The 12,702-nt window shown below is 38.9% G+C and overlaps 1 protein-coding gene across 1 annotated transcript in view; it reads right to left on the bottom strand.

Annotated features, from left to right (window-relative positions):
• The window catches only part of EPB41L4B (erythrocyte membrane protein band 4.1 like 4B), a 184,578-nt gene that overhangs the window by 26,805 nt on the left and 145,071 nt on the right, over positions 1-12,702 (bottom strand). The window contains exons 20-22 of the mRNA XM_065830950.2: positions 9,503-9,607; positions 4,988-5,126; positions 4,460-4,537 (exon numbers count right to left, since the gene is read on the bottom strand). Of these exons, the coding sequence (XP_065687022.1) occupies positions 4,460-4,537; positions 4,988-5,126; positions 9,503-9,607 (322 nt within the window). The remainder of the gene's footprint in view (positions 1-4,459; positions 4,538-4,987; positions 5,127-9,502; positions 9,608-12,702) is intronic.

Raw genomic sequence — 12,702 nt, 5'->3', positions numbered from 1 at the left:
TTTGCACTTGCCAGCTGTAAATCAGTGCTCTCTGACATCTCTTCAGATGTGATTGTGATTTAGCCACATTGTGATTTTAGCCCATCCACCTTGCACTACAAACTCAAGTCCAAGTTGAGGAATAGCTACATTTTGTGTGTAAGACTGTTAATTCTTATCTATTTTTAGTCCTACTCCATTAGGTCAAATTGAAGTTTGTGCACATCGTCTTTCTCTCTTGGTTGGGAAGGTATTCGTTAGCATGGCATAGCAGCTGTAACATTCATTCAGGGTCTTAGGATTGGGCTTTCTGTAATGAAACAAAAAAGCTCTGCATTCACAGCCATGTCACAAATCACACTGATTGTAAGTTGGAACAGAATAGCTTTGATTTCCAGTTCCATAAAAGCTAGAAACGAGAGAGTCTGCTGGCAGAAAGAGCCTACTACAGTGTTACAACTAATTTTAATAAACCACAATAAGGGTGCTTATAATGTGATACTATAATTCATCATATTTAATGCTCTATTTAAAAAAAAAATTAAAAAAATCACAGTCTCTCTGAAACATAGAATTAGGAAGAATTGAATCTTGTTTACATACAAGCCAGGTATGGTGCTTAAACTCACAAAGAAGTGGTACAAAAAGACAGGGATTTTCTTCTGCACATGATATAATGATTTTAAGGACAGCATGTAATCAATTAATTGCAGAATTTACTTGAAAAATGAATAGAAGCCTGTATAAATCACATAGTTTGAGGAGTGCAGAGCACAAAAGGATATCTTGCCTTCTAGGCAATCTGCATTAGTAAATGTTTCTTATTCTTCTGCAAAATGATTTCCTGAAATCAGTCCACCTCACAACTGCCCTGCTGTTACTGGCAATCTAAGTATTGATGACTAAGTGGCCATCAGAGCTCAGCTGGTTCTTGTATATATCACAGTAGCTCCTCTGAGTAGACAAATTTGACTGCTTTGATCCCTGCATGGATGAATTCTATTAATCCAATCCATTCACTAATCCTTTCATTTTTATAAGTTAGCTTGGTTTTGTGAGCTCCACTTCTAACTGTAACTCTCAGCATGTATGGGTAACAGCAGCAAAACATGGACAAAACCCAAGGCCATCAAGAAGCATCAATAATTAGGCACTGAACAACGAAGATCACGCAGCTGTGTCGGTGACTATTAATCACTCTGACAGTAAGGCTATAGAAGAGAAGAGAGGATGTCTGAAACTGCTTCAAATTAACAGCTCTCCAGTGAACTGAGGAAGATTGGGCGCATATATCATGACCAAAATTAAAAAAAATAATAATAAGTTGATTTTAAGCATCAACTTTAGGTGCCTTAGTCTCTCTAGTCCAGATGACACAGAGAAGATGGCTGTTTGAATGCCCCTCTGCTGGAAACCCCCTGACCATGTAGGAACCTGAACTGCCAGCCCTTTCACCTCAGGTAAATACCGGAAATCAGGCAGCGTGAATGACACCTTTAGATATTGCACCTGTCACTGAATATGAAACAAATGGGTAAAATCAACAAGCAACTTCCCAAGGGCCAGGTCATAGCATCTAAAACCAGCACACTGCCACTGACTTGACAGTAACACGAAGCTAAGCTGTACATGATCTTGACCCTCAAGTGACAGCACATATTATCACAACAGAAGTATTAAATAAATAGACTGGATCCAAGTTAAGCATTTCCCCTTAGCTTGCTTTTGTTTGGAGCCTCTCCCCCTTACAAGTAAACTTTCCATTCAAACCTCAATTGAGAGCAGCTTGCAGCCAGTGAAACTGCAGAGAAAGGTCTGTAAACAATAATTGCTCTGTGGAGAGCAAGCTGACCTTTATAGACGTTAAACAAAACAAAAAGGGTTGATTGATGCTCTGCAGTACATGGTCTCCGAAATATTAAAACCAAGAAAGTCATAGAAGGTTAGCTTATGAACATACAGCATGATAAATTATGTCAGTGGATGGGGGGGTAGGAAAGTGGAAAGCATGACTGGGTAAAATATTTAGGGAAAAGAAACCTGTATCCTCAGCTGGAAAAGGAAAAGCGTGTAATGCTGACTTTTATTAAATGGAAACAAAACCCAAACCTATGTTATCTAGAGCAGATCAGTTGCTAAAGTCTCCATGACTCATTTTTTAAAAATTCTTATTAATACAGTAAGATAATAATAAGAAGAAATCTATTAGTAAACTTGAAAGGATAATTGCTCACAATTTAGCCACAAACCTGTTATCAATACAGAGAAGGACAAACTAACATATATAGAATAATAGAATCTTTTTGGTTGCAAAAGACCTTTAAGATAAGGTCCAACTGTTAACCTGACACTGACAAGTGCACCACTAAACCATGTTCCTAAGCACCACATATGCATGTCTTTAAAACACCTCCAGGGATGGTGACTCAACCACTTCCCTGGGCAGCCTGTTTTGCTGCTTGATAAACCTTACAGTGAATAATTTTTTTCCTGATATCCAATCTAAACCTGCCCTGGCACAACTTCAGGCTGTTTCCTCTCATCCTGTCAATTGCTACTTGGGAAGAGATCATCATCCCCCTCGCTACAACCTCATTTCAGGTAGTTTCAGTCTACCTGTGTCTTGTCAACTCAAACTACAGACTAAAGGCTGCAGAATGCTGCACCCCTTTCTCTCTTCCCTTTGCTCTCTTTAAATTTTCCCTTCCCCCAGAAATGTATGGTGCTGGGGTGGGATTGTTCACTTTAAATACATATCTTCCTATCACTTTCCAGAATGGGATAGTTTCATCATTCAGCACTTCAAGGAGGTTCCATGGAAACTTCCTTATTTACCTAGACACACCTCAGGCTACAATGGTATTTTCAGGTGCAAAACTGGGTCCTCCTATACAGTGGATAAGCAGTAAGTACTGTGCTCTCATTACAGATGCTAGCACTAGAACAGTTCTCCCACCAAGGAGATCTAGGGACTCGAGGAACTAGAAGGCCCTTTAAATTTCAATTTGCTGCAGTTCAGAGATTCAAAATTTGCACTATAAAAATCTTGGGGTGCAAGGACTGTTCAGCAGAGCCAGGTTGAAGGGCAAAGATAAGAAGGGGCTCAGCAGGAACAGGGTGGGTGTCAACAGTACTGTGACAGAAGGCGAAGAACATTCTTATTGAACCTTACAGAGGGACCACTGAGTGCCTTTAAGGACTTTGTGAAGAAACAATCCCACGGGCTCGAAACTGTGTAAGAGAGAACAGCTGTGCAGATCTCTCTGTCCTTCTAAGGCTGCTGTCCATTCCCAAACTGTAGTACATCAGTGACAGCCTCAGCTGCTCTCCAGCTCCTGCCCAGTCCCCTGTATCAAACCTGTCTTCCCACCCAGAGCAGCAAGTTTCCACTTGTGCCCATACCCACCTCAATGTGCCTCTGAAGCAAAAAAGCCACAGCTGAATATTCACATCCCTTCTGCAAGCCAGGAGGAGCCTGGGACAGATAAGCCTTCACTTCACCAGACTTGCAGTAGAAGCCACATCTCTCATTCAGTGGTAAGAGGACACAAGCAGATATTTACAGACAGGTACCATACTGTCTCTGGCACATTGCCACAGAACCTTTCCAATCCTGTAAACTAGGACCTGATCACGTATTGAAATCATTGCCCAGGACAGAAGTACCTTAATACAAAAATGTTTATGCCAAAAACATAGTGCCATCCCCGTCATGCTTTTTGTATGCTTTAAACACAGTTTCTAGAAGACAGTAAAAATGGCTTTGGGCAGCAGAGGAGCTATCTGCCATCAGAGCTATTTGCAATGTGGGATGACTCAGAAAAAGTTAAGGATCATACTGTGCTCTTTCAAGTAATCTGCTGGGAACCTGAAGTGAAAGCCTGAGATCTCTGAAGTCAAGAGGTGTTTTGACTTCAGTGGGACCAGCATGTCTTCTTGGCTTTTGAGCAAAACCACAAATCACATACCTCTAAAAAAAAAGAAGTTAATAATCAACATGTTATAGACTATTTTGCCTTAAAGTGAAACAAAGCAATCTGCTAATGAAACATGAAAGTGCAGGTACACATTTTCAGATTGGCTACTGGGTAAGGTCTGAAAAACACTTGTGGGGAGAAGGGACTTTTCAGACAACTCCCAAAAGCAAATCTATAATCATGTTAGGAATTTACCTTAAACTGACAAAGAAGTTCGTGAAACCAGTGTAGCAAGTTGTAAAGATACCCAGGTAGGAGAGACACATGAGAAGTCATCTAACAATAAAAAATTGCATTCAGAAGATCAGTATAATATTTGTTGACGTGGACTGATTTTCAGAGATGCTGAGGTGAGTTTGACGCTCAGGATCACTGAATATCAAGGAAATTTACTTTATTCCTGTGCACTATCCAATACACTGCATAGTATGCCATTCATTTTAGCTGCAGACAAATTATTGAAAACCCTTACATTTTCCTGGTTGCAAACTGAAACTATTTACCATAGGTGTGGCCTCTGTGAAATCCATCAGGAGGTCACCTGGCTCCAAAGCAAAGGTACTTCCAGCATCTGTGGAACTCTAAAGGCAAAGAAGAAACCCAGCACTGAAAAAAAACATTCCTGTAGCTCTGATTTGTTTGTTTGTTTATTTGTTGTTTTGTTTTAATTCCTTAAAGCATAGATTGCCAAATGGATTTCAAATTTCACATCATGTTTTTTTAAGTATGGTTACTCAGTAAAGACAGATTACAAAATTATGCACCTTTGAAATCAAGGTAAATATTAATTTAATCCTGATCCACAGCCCCCTAATGTTGATGAAAAACTATTATTGATTTTAGTTGGGTCTTGGAGCAGGCTCCAAATATGTCCTTACACAACAGGTTAAAATTATTACTACAACTATGCGTTAAAAAACACTCCTCAACGTAGAATTACTCCATCTAAGAAAAACCTGCCATCTGCAACTCCCTATCACCCTTCCTGCACAGTCTCCCAACTGACATAATCTCATCTCTTTCCACATTACCTTGCCACCAGGCGAAACCTGTGTTTGTCCTTCTGATGTCTGTGGTGCACATGTTTTCTGTGATCCGGGAGATGCTGAAGACACAGGTGTTGATGCTGCTGCTGCTGCTGCCAGTGCTGGAGGAAGATCATCTTCATCACTGCAGTTGATAAAAGCAGACAGACCTTCTCATTAGAAAATGTCACCAGACTCTGCCTGTACTTGTGCTGGAGGAGGCACTGGTAACCTGCATGTTAGCTGCAGTGCTTCAGAGTGAAGTTCTGTTTACTCTTCCATCTGTAATGTGGTTGACTTTTCAAGTAAATTAGATTTTTTTAAGCTTTAAAGGATCCTCAAAAAGTGGATTGGCTAGGCAACTCTCATCTGCAAATAGGAATCTTACGGGTATGATGTGCAAGTAGTGTTTCTATGGAGAACATAAATATGAATAAATGAACTTATTTGATATTATCGTGCTTTAATGTTAATTCTTTTCTATGGAGGCTGGCAATATTGATAAGAATCGATCTGGTTAGATCTATCCATGGGACCATGTGCTTCATTGGCTTTAGACCAATGAAAGATTTGACGGCCATTATGCTGTTAGTCTGTGCTATTGTTTTCAAAGTGTTTTTAATGCACCTTGATTGACTCCAAAAAGGAGCTCTTTAAAAACATTTTTGTGAAGGTGTCTTTTTCCTATCCCATTTATTCCATTTACAGAGAAAACATTTTATTTAAAACCAGGTTGTACGTTTCCCTTGGGCTCTAGGCCATCAAGCTGAGCTCTTTCCTTCTCACCCACTGTCACCACTAAATGAAAGCCAGTAGAGAATATTATACCTTCATTTATTTTTGTAGAGCCCCATTGACTACAAATCATTGGGATCAGTCAGCCCTGAGTCAAGATGTTTCCAACTGCTAACTGCAATTGCATGGAGGTAAACAGTCACAATTTGGCCTACAAAACCTTTATTACTGGGAATAATGTGTAAAAAGGAAAGAGTACAGCTTAACAGTTGGGGAAAGCGATGAGAAAACTTATTTCTGCTCATAAAATGGCACCAATTTTAACTACCAGTTAGATAGTCAGAGTGCACAGACACCCGCCATGCCAGTTTGACAGGCACTTTCAGAACAGAACTATATTTGATTTAGTGCTACTTGAAAGCAACATGCCTGGGCAACACAGTACTTCAAAACTACATGACATAGAGGGTACACAGCCTTATGGTGGGTTGTTTGGGTGATAGCAGAGTTTTTTTGTTAGGCTATAAAGCTATGGTGATTAATGTTATCTTTTCCATGCTTTTCCATTTTTTATTTCTTCTGGAAAAGGATAGAATTCAGCACCAGAGCCTGTACAATACACTGGTTTTATGCTGGAAATATAACACAAAATCTTTTGGACCTGTTCAATAGATGTTTTATTTAACGCAACAAGCCAGAGTTGGGCTGTTGACCTAGTTAATCTCTCTTTCAGAAACATGTAGCTGACATTTTCTCTGTCCTTGCTCACCACTCTCAGCAGGAATACACTGGCACCCTCCCCATCCTTGCTGGGTAAAGCTGCCTTGTTGCGTACAAGGAAGTGGAAAATCATCAAGAACTTGCCAGTTCAGAAAAGCTTCTTAGTGTCTGCAAACCTGGGTTAAGGTCCAGTCTTGTCAGTCGTCAAGCTATTAGCATACTAGCTACAAGATTGAGAACTGGTCTTCTTCACTGTATTCCTTTCACAGTACTCCTTCACTATTTCTTTGAATTTCTAATGTTTGCATTCTAGACACAAGATAATTGAAATTGAACAGAATGTGGGTCTCCCCCCAAAAAATATTTAAAAATCACAGCCTGTCTTTTTAACTAGGGAGTCTTTGTCCCTACACACAGTTGTAGCATAGGTGACATCTGTGGTTGGATGTGTTTATGTGCTGTTCCTCATGCCTAACACCAGACAACTAGAAACCCACATAGGGCAAGACATGCTCAGAACTGGTTCATCAAAAACTCACCAATCAGAAATTGAGAATTCACTATTGAATATATACATTTTTTAATATACTGTTTAAATGTTGCTTCTCTCTATGTGTGTAATAAGACCATTGCCTTTTCCACCACATGACCTTGCCTCAAGTCTCCTTTCCATCTCACTTGCCTCCCACTGCATTATTCATCACTTCAGCTCTTGCCTTCCCCAAATTCTGCTCTTCCCAGACAATGCTGAATTCTCTGTGGTACTGGTTCTCCCACTGGCCCCTGGAAGACTTTCCCTTCTTTCTAGGACAACCTCTCACTCACTTTCATTTAGCCTCTCCTGCTTTCCTCAGTGTCATTCTCAGGTACGGGGCCATGCGTTCTGCAGGTGCTCAACAGCTCTTGGGGGACTGGCGTACTGTTCAAGTACACAAAAGGGAGGTGGTCAGTCTCTGACCAAAAGATTTTCTCTTTGCCCTTTAATGACAGGTTGGCTAAACATTTTCTCAGACAAGAATGATCAAGGAATAGCTCATTCTGCTTCAGAGATGACTGCTTGAGGTACCTATTTTCATCATTCTATGTCCTTACCTATACCTCTCCTTTGGTTGTCACCTTCTATTTATTGACAAACACATCCTCTTCAGCCCTAACATACCCTAGAGCATTTTTTTTCACCCAGATTCTTAAAAACTGATTTCTCACTAGCCTTGCTATCTTCAACACCAACTTATCCTACTACCTTACTTCAGTGTTCACATGGGAAATTTTCTGCTTCTGCATACACAACATTGCCAAGGTACCCTTTCCATCAAAACTGTCTACATAGTATAACTCTCTTCTCTTTGTTTGCCATATAGCAGTATTTGAGGACCAAGTTTGATGACCTGTTTAGGTTAAAACCTAAATAAACAATTTTTCCAAGTGTGTGTACAAAATCTGTGACTATACCTGAAACAGGACATTAATTTCTTGCCTGTCCTTAAGTATCAGTGTGCTCAAACAATAGGATCAGCCACTGTATCCTGTTCATTACCTGTCACATAAACAGTATTAAATAATTGGTCCTCTCAGTGTCACTTTGATCCTTTGCTGACTGCTCCCTGCATTACATAAAAATCTGAAAAATCAGATGCATCTTGAAATATGCAGGAGATTTCCCTCCCCTGGCTTGTAAAAAAAGAGGTAGTAGAAGTGGTATCTCGTTCAAGTAGAGCATGGATGCTGTCTCGAGCTATGCTGGGCAGAGTGAGTGAGCAGGCTTCATTCATGTCTTGGGAAACTGCTCCTACCAAACGCTGCCAAGTTCCCTGTCAGACATTACCTTCAGGATTAGCAAGCACCAAGGGACCCTGGGTTCTCTTCCCAGCTTGACTTGTCAATTCCCATCTCCCATCTCATTTTCAAACCATACTGGTTGATATTACCATAGTGAAAAAGAGTATGTTATGTGGCCTGCTTACCAGGCTGTGGCTGTATGTTCCCATACGTCAGCATTGGTCTCCTGGACAATTTGGCTAATTGCTCATTTCCCTCCTAGTTACAACTTGATTCATTCTTCTGTTTCTTTTCCTAAATATTTTTTCAGTTTCGGTGATGTAGACTGGTCCTGTTTGTTTTGTTGTTTTTTTTTGTTTTGTTTTTTTTTGGTTTTTTTTTAATAGCAAAAGCTAGTGTTTTTAATACTGAGACAGAAAATAACTACATCTTGATATTAGAATCCTTTTGGAGAGAAGGAAAACTTTTGCCAATGTTGCTATATATTTAGTGACACTAGGATGTTAAATTGCTGGAGGGACTAACAGTCGCTATTCCACATAGAAAACATACATATATTTTTCTTCATTATGGCATTAATGTTCTTGTACTAATAAGTTTATGCTGACATTGTCTCTTTTTTTCTCTAGTTTCTGGTAGCCTTGTCTGTCCTTTCATGCGAGGGACAAATTAACAAACTGATTTCTACATCTCTTCAGTACCTCACATCTCTAGAGACTCTCAAATTGGATGAATTATGTGTAAAGGGGATGCCAAAGCCGTATAGGATCACTCATGTCAGGACTAAGAGACCAAAATTTGCTGGCTGTACCTATACTGTGCTCAGTGATTTCTGTATGTGACAAAATCAGGGAGAAAGGGAGAGAAAGAGAGTGTGTACTTTGTGAGAGGGAACAGCTGACAGCAGGGCTTGACCACCCAGCAATTGAGGACTGTTTTCCTCATTCTGCAAATGGGCTTCTAACAAATCAGACAGAGCAGCTTGCTCCAGCTCACACAAGGTCTTTGACATCTCATGTGAAAAAGAGGTCTTTAATTCCTAACCTACAAGCTTAGAAAAAGGCAGAGAGCCTACAATTCTGATGATGAGCAACTGCATAGAGATAGCAAATCCATTTCATATTGAAAGCTTAAAGATTCTCAGCGACGAAAGGAACGGTATCAATATCATTATCATGCAATTGCACTCATGTCTTTCAGAAAGCATAGCTAGAGCAGTAATTAGCTTCCCCCTCCGTTTTCAGCTGTAGTAGGCAAAAAAATAAAGATAGTGCACGTGTTACTCACAAACTGTACTGCCTAGTTAACTTCCTCACACGAGAAACTTTAACCTCCTGCTTTTCTGTCGGGCCAGTTGATGGCGTCGTTTCAGGTCGTACTGGAGCTGGACTTCTAAAAATAACAAGAAAAATAAATGTGGCACAGTCTTTATTTAAACTACTTCAGGCATATCAACAAAGTTCTAACTCATCAACACATATTTATCTTGCAAAGTGGCAAGTGCCCATTGAAGTTCATCCTTTTATTCCATTTATAGTTCACAGGCCAGTGTGCATGAACAGAAAAGGACGTGCAAACTCACCCTCCTGTGCATTGCATACCATTTATAAAAGCAGCAGCTGATTACAAATACAGAGACTATATAATACACCACGTGGAAATGTCACTGTTTTCAAAATACAACATTTTAATAACAGCCCAGCAAGTGAATCATGTCAGAAATATTTTTACAAAAAATACCTTTAAGAAATACTATTTTATTAATTGTGAAACTTGTTCTACTTAAAATAATTTTTACCTGAAATTCAACATTATCCTTCTGCATTTGAAAGAGGAGCTCAAGAGAAATGAACTCATGGATTTGATCCAAGAAAAGGATACTTGCTAGAAAAAGGCAAAACTCAGACATGTTTCAGATGCTCATAAATGTGAAATACATCTGCAGAGCTCCAGCAAAGGATAGAAATAGCAATGAGGATACCCACATAGAAGGATCTTCTCTTTAACCATTTATCAATAGAGTTAACTAAGACTTGAATACAAACAGCATAAATGCTAAATATAAGATTCTTTATGACCTTGGGAGGAAACCATATCAACTGTGAGCTTGAGTGGCATGAAGATGCATGAATCATCTTAAATACTACTTATATTTGAAGCAACACATTATGATTAAATACACCATATGTGTATTACAAATGCTATAAACATAATAAATATGCCAAACAGTAAAAGAGTAATTTGAAAGTCTTGATTAATAACTTTTGAAATTGTATTCTGCCATCTAATCTTAAGTCAGATACCAAGTTAGTGCTTAAGCAGCCTTACTGATTGCTGGTGGGACTGATCATGCACTGAGGTACATCCAGAATTGGCAGAACTGGCACAATATTGTCCCTACTATTATCAATTTGGGCTGAATTTTTTGAGTCTACTTGCATAGTATCAGCCTTCTAAAGCCCTAACAATATGAGAACACTTAATTTTCACAATTTTGGTTCCCTCTGATGCCCCTGTTGGTTTTAAACTTCATTAACTCCCCTTGATAACTTCTGAACTTGCTGTCCAGCTACAATGGAACCTACTGGGATGACATAGCCTTCAGATTATATCTTCAGTTTTGCTATGTGTTTTTTAGTCTTTGGCGAGGTCACAGAGCATAAAATGGAACAATGGGAAGTATGAGTACAAAGGACATACATAAATCATAAACTCAACTTTACAAATTTTGTCGATTTTTCTTCTCCTTTTTGATCATCTTAATTTCAAGAAGTTAGTACAGATAGCAGCAGGATTCATATCCTTCCCCCTTCTGAATTCCAGGTTCAAGGTCAATCATTTATATCTCAGATTTGCAATGAGATTACTGCAGAACAACATAGCCAGATTTTCAGACCTTTTGTTGAGTTTGTTTGGCTGGCAAATAAGAGGATGATAAGAAAAAGCCCAAGCCATCTTGTTTATCTTGTCAATATGTCTGATCTGGAAATCTGTGAATCAACATTATGATGGAAGCCGTTAATATCATTTTCATCAAGTCAGGCTTCAGAGTGGATGACTGCTCTGTCTATTCTTTTCTTAGAAAAACCTTTGTTTGCTCAACCAAAGGCAGCTTTTTGACAACTTTAAAGAAATACTAGTTCAATTTACCCAAAGTGATTTTCAATTCAAGTTCTGGCATAAGCAAGATAAATACGTTAAGACCCACTTAACAACTGGATTTGATGGTCACATCCCCAAGGGTTGTGAATGTGTGTAATGTCATTACTTTCAGCTCAAGTCTTCTGAAATACATTAGCTGCAATTCTTGCTCTGAAAGAGGAGTCCTCACAATTCTCCAACACCTTTATAAGAGTGTACTCACAAGTTTTAAACCTTTTCATCAACCCAGTGAAAGCAGGAACAAAAATAGTGGCATAAACTACACACGAGTTGAAAAACATTGCCTCAAAACAATGACAAGTGACACACTAATACTCTCAGGGGGCTCAGGAAACAGCAGAGTGTGGAACAGCAAAGCTGGTAACAGATCTATTTCCAGCTCATGGCTACTTCAAATTTCTGAAGAAAACTTTATAATCTGTAATGAAAGAAAATCAGATACTTTCACACAAAAGAAAATTTGAAATTATAATTTCAGCTCCTTTAAAAAGTTTCATTTTACAAAGCCTGTGTATCTCTTTTTGATTTCCACGGTTTGCAATTATTTTTTTTTTTTTAAAAAGGGAAGAAGTGGGACTTTCTCAGCAGTTCTTTAAATTGCCAAAATCAGATTTTTTTTTTTTAAATCTATTGTGCAATTTTGTAACTAAATGAGTTCATAATTATTTAAAAGCAAGTTATGAAACTGATTTGTATATATGAAATGTTTTAAAGTTCTAAGGCTGGATTCATGCTGAAAAGAGGTTCGTATAAAAAATTTCACTCAACTGTGATTAAAAGTGTTTGAGAACAAAACAAGACCAACTCTCTAGTCCAACAAACAGATGAAAAACTGAAGATCTTACTTTGAATGCTGCAAATTTTCGAGTGAACAACAAAAAATCCAAGATACAGCAATACGAGACACACCAATTCCTATTTCAGTGATTGTAACCACTCAGATAAACTTTGTGTTTTATTTCATGCTATTAAAGTATCCCACTCACTTATTTTGCAAAATTAATGTAATTTTAAGAGCAGAAGCTTCTTTCCCTTTAATATAAAATTTTGCCATCATTCTTGTTAGACGTTGGATGAAGCAACTATCTCCTGATATTTATCAGGCTTCTGGGCAAGACACAAGTACTGTCTATGCCCACATTTTGGTAAGCTGCAAGCTACCCAGGGTGTAAACTGCAGCTCCCTCTGAATGAGGAGGAGCGGTGGCAATGTCTCCATGCAAAGCGGCTGACTGAATCCAGTCTACTGTAATCAAGAGATGAAATATTAGACTAGTTCTACCAACTGCACGGTTGGATTGTTGCCCTCATTAAAACCCTGCAAGG

Source organism: Patagioenas fasciata, chromosome 2 (genome assembly GCF_037038585.1).
Source record: "Patagioenas fasciata isolate bPatFas1 chromosome 2, bPatFas1.hap1, whole genome shotgun sequence".
NCBI lineage: Eukaryota > Metazoa > Chordata > Aves > Columbiformes > Columbidae > Patagioenas > Patagioenas fasciata.
Note: the sequence above shows the minus strand (reverse complement) of the source record. Positions and strands in the feature narration are given on the sequence as shown.